This window comes from Nestor notabilis, unplaced genomic scaffold (assembly GCF_000696875.1).
Source record: "Nestor notabilis isolate BGI_N333 unplaced genomic scaffold, ASM69687v1 scaffold2335, whole genome shotgun sequence".
Classification (NCBI taxonomy): domain Eukaryota; kingdom Metazoa; phylum Chordata; class Aves; order Psittaciformes; family Psittacidae; genus Nestor; species Nestor notabilis.
Genome location: NW_009929716.1, coordinates 36,229 through 44,638, shown reverse-complemented (window position 1 = coordinate 44,638; position 8,410 = coordinate 36,229). Strand labels below are relative to the sequence as shown.

General features: G+C 53.9%; 1 protein-coding gene across 1 annotated transcript in view; it reads right to left on the bottom strand.

The window, feature by feature from the left end:
• The window catches only part of MYRF (myelin regulatory factor), a gene marked incomplete at its 5' end in the record, with an annotated part of 33,497 nt that overhangs the window by 14,256 nt on the left and 10,831 nt on the right, over positions 1-8,410 (bottom strand). Inside the window, 3 exons of the mRNA XM_010015111.1 lie at positions 375-485; positions 1,092-1,168; positions 1,619-1,814. Of these exons, the coding sequence (XP_010013413.1) occupies positions 375-485; positions 1,092-1,168; positions 1,619-1,814 (384 nt within the window). The remainder of the gene's footprint in view (positions 1-374; positions 486-1,091; positions 1,169-1,618; positions 1,815-8,410) is intronic.

Below are 8,410 nucleotides of genomic sequence, written 5' to 3'. Positions count from 1 at the left end.
TCTCTTCTCCAGGCTGAACAGCCCCAATGTTCTCAGCCTGTCTCCATACAGGAGCTGCTCCAGCCCCTGCTCATCCCAGTGGCCTCCTCTGGACTTGCTCCAACAGCTCCATGTCCTTCTGATGTTGAGGACACCAGAACTGCAGGATCCTTGTGCTGTGGGCCACACGCACTGTCCCCAACCCCTCACAGAGTGGGGACCCTTCTTGTGGCCACAGCAGACCCCTCCTCTCCTCCACACAAACAAGGATGGCCAGTTCAGGACCTGTTCCCCATATGTCCCTCCCTCCAGCTACACTTCCCAACCCAGGGACTGGCACATCCACAGGTCCTGGGTGCTCAGAACAGCTCGGAGAAGGTATGTGTGCTCCTCACCTCTGGTCTGGGTTGGGTTTGCCTTTCTTCCGCATGTTGTTGGCTGTGGTCTCGCTGAAGTGCAGCCGCCCCACGGTGACTTTGGTGACCTGCTCTGGAGGCAGGTTGACCCTGAGGAAAGCAGAAGAGAGAAGTGAGTGAGGACACTGCTGGAGAGGACATGCTTTGGGGAAAGGCTGCACGGAGACCTCAAAGCAGCTGCTGGTATCTGAAGGGGGCCACAAGGACACTGGAAAGGGACTGTAGGTGATGGGTTCAAACTGAAACAGGGGAAGTTTAGGTTGGATACAAGGAAGAAGCTCTCCCCTGTGAGGGTGCTGAGGCGCTGGCACAGGGTGCCCAGAGAAGCTGTGGCTGCCCCATCCCTGGCAGTGTTCAAGGCCAGGTTCGACAGAGTCTTGGGTGACATGTTTTAGTGTGAGGTGTCCCTGGCCATGGCAGGGGGGTTAGAACTAGATGATCTTAAGGTCCTTTCCAACCCAAAGCATTCTATGATTGTGTGGCCATCTCCTGACCTGCTCCATCAAGGCAGGTCTATGAACTGGGCATGTAAAGGGAATGTAAAGAGAAGGAAATCTGATGTGGGAAGCAGGAGCAAACTGGAGACTGTGACATCCACAGCACAATCCCGAGACCTCCAGCTCAGCCCATTTCCCCACCTTCTGCTGCTGCTGCTTATGCCCCAACATCACTCATCACAACACGAGCAACACTCACGTCACAGGGTTGAAGGGCCGTTTGCTGCGGTCAGACTGCGACTGCTCTATGTTGATCGACTGGTTCAAGGCCTCCAGCTGGAGACAAAGATTGGGGCAGGTTACAAAGAGCAGAGAGTTGAGACCTTCCCCTTCCCACCTCCTTCACCCAGCACAGGGCAGCTGTCTCCCCAGCCCTCCTTTCACTCAGTACAACTGACTTGCAACACCCAACCTGAGCATGGTCATTGGCCAAGCACTTGGGAAGCGGGTGGTTGAGGGTGAAAGGATCTTCCCAAAGTCCTTATACACCTCCAGAGTCAATGGTGAGTGAGAGGCAGCCCAGAAGACACCCAGCCACGGTGTGTCCATGGACCTGAGTCCACCTCAGCACCCATTAATCAAGATCTGCCTTGTTCTGGCCATCACTACTCTCCCTACACACTCCCCTATGAGGCAGGACATGAAGATGAGGTGTTGCCTGATCCCAGCCTGCCAAGCACCCCTTCTCCCTGCTGGATTTGCTACTGGCCCCTAGCTCCCGCTTGCCTTCACTCCGTGCAGCTTCAGGTAGAAGCACTCTAAGGGTTTCAGGCCCTCGGGGGTCTTCACATACTTCGGATCTCCGAGCATGCCGATGTAGACCGTGACCTGGAAGTGATTCTTCTTCTGGCACACAAAGGCATCGTCACCCACAGAGAAGTTGAAGCCCTTGTCAGCATCCACGCGGTATGTGAGCATCGGGCTGTGGAAAGGACAACGGGTGTTGGAGCACAGCCCTGTGCACCCCATGGAAGGCGATGCTGGTGGATGAGCCACGCACCCAAAACAGAGGCAAGGAGGGATCCATGGGGCATGGTACATGGCCACAGCCTGGGGTATGGATGGGAGCATGGGAAGGGCTGTGGGACCAGCTCACCTCTGTGTTCCACCATACACAAACAGTCCCACCACACCACAGATGGTGAAGACCACATCTACCCACACATAGAGCCACAGAATAATCCTGAGGCACAGCAGGCACGTAGGAGGGGAAGGAGGGTTGTGTTGGGACAAAAGAGATGGCTTCTGATGCCATCCCTCCTGTCTTGCACTGATGCTGCTCTTGGGGCTGATAGGCACAGGCAGGCCCTGCCCAACATGAACCCAACACCTTGCCCGAGCCCACACAGGAACCCACCCTGCTGTGCAGGGGTGAGAGCTCAGAGAAGGTCCATCGCTTCCTGAAGCTTTGCTTTGCTTTAGGTGGGTCTTCAACTGAAAAGGAACCCCCCATGTGCTGGGCTGCACCCCGAGAGAGTGAGCAGCAGGTCAAGGGAGGGGATTCCCCCCTCTGCTCTGCTCTGGGGAGACCCTCCCTGCAGTCCTGGTCCAGCTCTGGGGCCAGGTAGTGACCCCTAGGACAAAGGGGAATGGCTTTAACCTGCCAGAGGGGAGATTGAGATGCTTCACCCATTGCATTCCCAACATTGCCTGCTCGATCCTTGCTACTGCCTCCATGCTGGATCCCCAGAATCATCCCCCCTGCTCCAGCTGCTGCCAAAAGCTTCCAGCTCCAGCAAGTCTGGAGGAAAAAGAGAAGGAGAAGGAGGAGGAGGAGGGGGCCCTGGCTGCCCAGTGAACACACACCAGCTGGGGAGGTTTAATCTACATCTCTTTAATGGGCTGGTTCCTATGGGAACGAGGGAAATACGTGGCCTCTGCAGCAAGTCCCTTTTCTCTCACCATCCAAAACCCCAGCCCTGGGCTGGTGGGCCCCTGGGGCACCACTTGCCCTTGGTGGTGGGAAAGGAGATGCCTCTTCTCCCACCTCCCCATCAAGCAGCACACCCAAATCCCATTGTAATTAGAGCTACGGATGAGGTAAAGGGGAGCTCAGCCTTGACATCACACCTAAAGACTCTGGAATGCTCTTCCACAAAAGCAAACCACTTGTGGCTTCCACCTTATTACAGACAGATAGTGCCCGGAGCAATGGGAGGGGAGGTGGCCAGGCTGGGAAGCAGGAGATAGGGAAAGGTCACTCTCGCTCCCCTCTTATCCCTTCCTTTCTTCTGGGAATAAAGCCATCCTCCCCCTACACATGCTTGAGGGGTTAATGCGGATGAAACCTGGAATAATGCTGGGATGACCACAAGCAACTACTCATTACTTGCACCCCAGGGACCTGGGGCTGTCGTGCCGTGTCCCAAACACAAACCAGACGGTGGGAGCAGAGCACTACCTTAGCCCAGAAGCACGAGAGGAATTCCCCTCTATGCTCTCACTCTCCTCCTAACCTCAGCCCTCAGTTCTCCCTCTGGCTCTTTGTGATGGGGAGCTGGGGCTGGTCTGAGCACCCCCTGTGCTACCCCCAAAGCTGGAACTGCTTCCCCTGCCTCTGCCTATGTCTTTCCAGCACCCTCAGTATTCACCACTCATCCTGCTGTATTTTAATAAAGGAAGATGAGGAGAGGGAGGGTCTGGTTGAAATTCCAAACCATGGACGCTTCCAAAACATGCTCTGGTTAACATCAAACTGATGGCTGCAAAACATGTGCCAACAGAGGGGAGAGCCAGGCTCCCCTTCCTCTGGCTTCTAGAAATACCTGACCCCTCCAGACTCTTCCCCACAGGCTTCTTTCCCCTGAGATTTCCCAATGGCTGCTGCTGGGGCATTCCCCAAAGTGGGATCCTGCACTGGGGTATATGGGGGGATCCTGCACGGGGGTAGATGGGAGGCAAGAAGCGGCTTTCCAGGTATGAAAGAGCCCAGAGATCCCCCCAGCCCTCTGCCTTCAGCCCAAGGAGCTGCTCCCAGCTCAACCCCACTGTAGGATGGGGTATCCCTTGAATCTCCTATTCCAGTGGTTTTCCACTCTCACATTGTAAATCCCACCTGGAAGCAGCAAATCCACTCCCCCACCACCATCTCCTGCCTCTGGCACTGTTAGGACCCCGATGACCCTTACAAAACCCATCTTCCCCTTCCTGTCAACCCACAGGGATCTCAGAGCGACCATCACCCTGCCCTGGACCAGGTCCTTCGGCAGCAGTGCCCCTCTCTGATGCGTGGCTGCTGTAAACGGGGTGATAGAAGAAGGAAGTACAGGTGACCCCGAGGCAGAAGTGGTTCCCGGATATAGGGATGACACCAGCTGCTGACAAGGCAACATCCCAGGGGCAGCCAAAGCCCTGCTGGCTTTTCCCAGGAGAGTCAGAGGGCAAAGTGTCAGGAATAAAGGGCTGGGGTCAAATGGATTGTTTTAGCCAAAATGCCCCCAACAAAGGCAGATTAAGGCCAGGAGCAGAAGAGAGGAGGTTTTTCCCAATCTGAGGGTTAGAGGTTACAAACTCCCCATGTCTGGTACCACACTTAGAGAAGCAGGGAGCAACCTCACCCTCCACATTGAAGTGCAAAGGGAAAGATGCTGCAAGGAGAAATGTCTCATGTCAAAGGGAACTGTACTGGGATCTGTGGCTGAGAGCAGGATGTCAGAGGGATGCTCACATGCCTCAACTGGTTCCTCTCTGGAAGAAAGATCTCCCACACTTCTCTCCTCCTTCCTTACAGGTTCCACAGTATCTCAACTGCTCCTAAGACACGATGTCTGGAGAATCCCTAAGTCCAGGAGCACTCACTAATTCCATGCACTGATAGAATCAGACTGGTTTGGGTTGAAGGGAGCTTAAAGCTCCTCCAGCTCCAACCCCTGCCACGGGCAGGGACACCTTCCACTAGAGCAGGTTGCTCCAAGCCCCTGGGTCCAACCTGGCCTTGAACACTGCCAGGGATGGGGCAGCCACAGCTTCTCTGGGCACCCTGTGCCAGCGCCTCAGCACCCTCACAGGGAAGAGCTTCTGCCTCAGAGCTCATCTCAGTCTCCCCTCTGGCAGGTTCAAGCCATTCCCCTCGTCCTGTCCCTCCATCCCTTGTCCAAAGCCCCTCTCCAGGTCTCCTGGAGCCCCTTCAGGCACTGGAACTTCTCTGAGGTCTCCCCAGAGTCTTCCTTTCTCCAGGCTCAGCACCCTACATGATCCCCTCCGCTACCTCAGATACACTCACAGCATGAGAGTGAGACCTCAGTGATCCATCACTATGGGACTAGCCAAGCTGGCCAAGACCATGTCACTAACCCAAAACATCCAGCAGGACTGGACCACATCACACTGGTCTCCACTCCCTTGATGAGATGCAGGACCCGCAGCAAGGTTTGGTGCTGGTTGTAAGGACACTTCTTGTAACCAAGAAGTGCAAGCTCAGGTTTAGCCTGCACATGGAGAGCACCAATTTGCTTGATGGGAAGAGGACCACACCAGTTCCCAGGGTCAGAGCAGAGGAGCTCTGGGCTCTGCATGGAACGTTCCTGTTGAGAGCTGCTCTACCCTTCCCCAGCTGCCTTCCCTCAAACTAAACAAAGGTGGGGAGGGAGGAGGGAGCCTGCTGGCATTTATCAGAGCACGCTGTCAAGGAGATGAATTACTCCTGCTCCCAGGAGTAAATTACTCAACTGCCTGGTCCCAGGCCTCTCCAGCACTGCTGCTGGAAACCAGTGAACCCTTTTGATGGTTCAGCGAGTCTCAAACCACAAAACCAGTACAAAAGGCCAAGGAGAACTATATTATCAATAACACTAATCCAAGACTTTGGGCTCCTTCACCCAGCACTGAGATTCCTCTCCCAAACATAAGTACAAGACTGAGACACAAGCCCAGCAAGCGCAGGCACAGATTTCCAGGCACCTCCAGTTGATTCCATGCAGCAACTCTTCCTTCCTTCCCTCCGTTTCCTTAATCCAGCCTCATTCTAGGAAGTATGTGTCAAACCTAAATCCAGGTAGTTCATATGATTCCTGTTGCTCTTCTCCTGGCAGAGGGCTGCTACTCCATGGGGATTCCTGGGGATGGGGAATCGGTTGTCATTCACACAACTGTATTCACATTCACTGTACAGGTCTCTTAGAAGGCAGGAAAAGCTACTTGGGAACTGCAGAACTAGTTCAGCCCCCCACCATGCTGTCCTCATCTCACTGAGCCATGGCAATAGCTGAGAAGCTATAGCTCCAAGATAGAGTTCAGAACAGCAGGAAAAGAGAACTGGTTGATGGACCACTTCTCTGTAGCTTTCTGCCAGGAAGATGACTGAACAGAGATGAAATTGCCCACTTACTCACAGGCATAAGGTACAGATACGATCTGATGTGACAGCTACACTCACTGCATGAGGAGAGCTCTTAAATGGGCTCAAATGGTGCTGGTACAAGGTGGAAAGAAGTCTCACAGGGCTCCTGAGCATCACAAACCCTACAGGACTCAATGATCTTAAGGGTTTTCCAACCTAAATGATTCTATACTATCATTTGTGTGGGTACAAGGAGGAGAATAGGGCCATGAAGATGCTGCAAGGGCTGGAGCAGCTCTGCTCTGGAGCCAGGCTGAGAGAGCTGGGCTGGGGCAGCTGCAGAAGAGAAGGCTCCTCAAGGGGACACCTTAGAGCAGCTCCAGTGCCTAAAGGGGCTCCAGGAGACCTGGAGAGGGGCTTTGGACAAGGGCCTAAAGGGACAGGACAAGGGCAATGGCTTGAACCTGCCAGAGGGGAGACTGAGATGAGCTCTTGGGCAGAAGCTCTTCCCTGGGAGGGTGCTGAGGCGCTGGCACAGGGTGCCCAGAGAAGCTGTGGCTGCCCCATCCCTGGCAGTGTTTAAGGCCAGGTTGGACACAGGGGCTTGGAGCAACCTGCTCTAGTGGAAGGTGTCCCTGCTCCTGGCAGGGGTTGGAGCTGGAGGAGCTTTAAGGTCCCTTTAATCCAAACCATCCTATGATAAATTCTGGTGCAGCGCTCTACCAGGAGAACTAAGAGATCTTCCATGTAGAAGTAGATGTAGGTTCAGCTTGCTCAGGCTCTCCTAGAGCCATCTGGTCTCAAGCCTACCACAAAGGAGGAAAAGTCCACTGAGGCAGTGTGTAAACTGAAGATTATCAATCAACCTTGACCTTAACGCTTAATTCTGGTCAAATCCAGCACCTCAACAAAGTGCACGTGGGTTCCTCCAATCTACATGAAGTCAGGTAAAAGGAATTTACTCATTACACAACGGGATGATGACCTAAATGCCACTGAAGTGGGTTTGCTCTGGCTAAATCCTAAAAGCAGGAATTAGGCAAGTGAGTCCAAGTGGTCCAAAGAACGTGCGTTGGGTTTGCAGAAGTGAAAAGCTGTGATTTGCAGCACTTCAGCAGCTTCTCTGTTGCCAATATAGTGTAGTTTGCTCTGTCAATCTGCCTGTATGATGCTGGGGTCCATGGATAATCTCTGGAACAAGGAATATAACAGGGACTGGAACACTTGCAGATGGTCTGTGATAAACTGAAAGGCTTGTGGCGTGTTTCAGATGAGAAACCATTTACCCAGTGCAGGTAAATAGTGAGATGGAAGGAAAAGGGAGCTTATCATGTCCAAGACAAAAGCAAAAGGTCTGCTTCAGGATGCACAGAGCTCTCTGGACCCTGCTGACTGCACAAGGTGCTTCTGTAGTAGTGAGAGCCCTGCAGAGACTGATGGTGGAAGAGAAGCCACACCAGGGAGTGACAGGCTGTGACCAAGCATGCCCTGAGTCAGAGATAGGGATTTGCTCCTCCTGGGACCTCCACTTCTCAGGAGCACTTGGACACAGGGCAAAGACAGTGAGGCTTAAGGCTTGAGGCAATACTGGCACAAAAAGAGAGTCTGGGAGAAGCAGGAACAGCAGCAAAAGGCAAAGGTAGCTTTGTCAGGGAGGAAAACAGTGTCACAACTGCCCAGAAGCAGCTGATATTCCTTCTGAAGGTGGGAGATGCTGCCTTTATGGAAACAGGTTAGTAAACCAGGAGTAACCCCCTCTGGAAATCAACCCTCTTCTGCTGTGGTTGAGAAACAGCCACAAACAGTGTTTGCCAATGACTGGGTGTCACCAACCAAGTAACCAACTCCAGCCAAGAGTCCCTTCTCCAGAGGGAACAACTCCCAGCATGGCCCAGCCACCTCAGGTCTGTGATAGAGACTGGTGCAAGGACTGGGGCTGGGGGTGCAGGAGGGCTAGGGCTTAGAGCAGCACATCCCTGCACATCCCACGTCCTGCTCTGCCTCCATGACTCGGGTCCTGGCTCCCACCCTCAGCACCATCCAGGCAAGGTGTGATAACAGCTTTGGGTTACCTGGTATCCCAGACAACCGAGCACCCCCTCCTGTGTGTCCCCTAACAGGACCCCTACCAGCCCCTGGCTGAGCACAAAGAGGAGGAGGGGAAACAGGGGGAGGTTCATTTGCTCCCAGAGAGGTTCCTGGAAGCCAGGCTGCGGCTTGCCAGCTCCCTGTCACCTCCA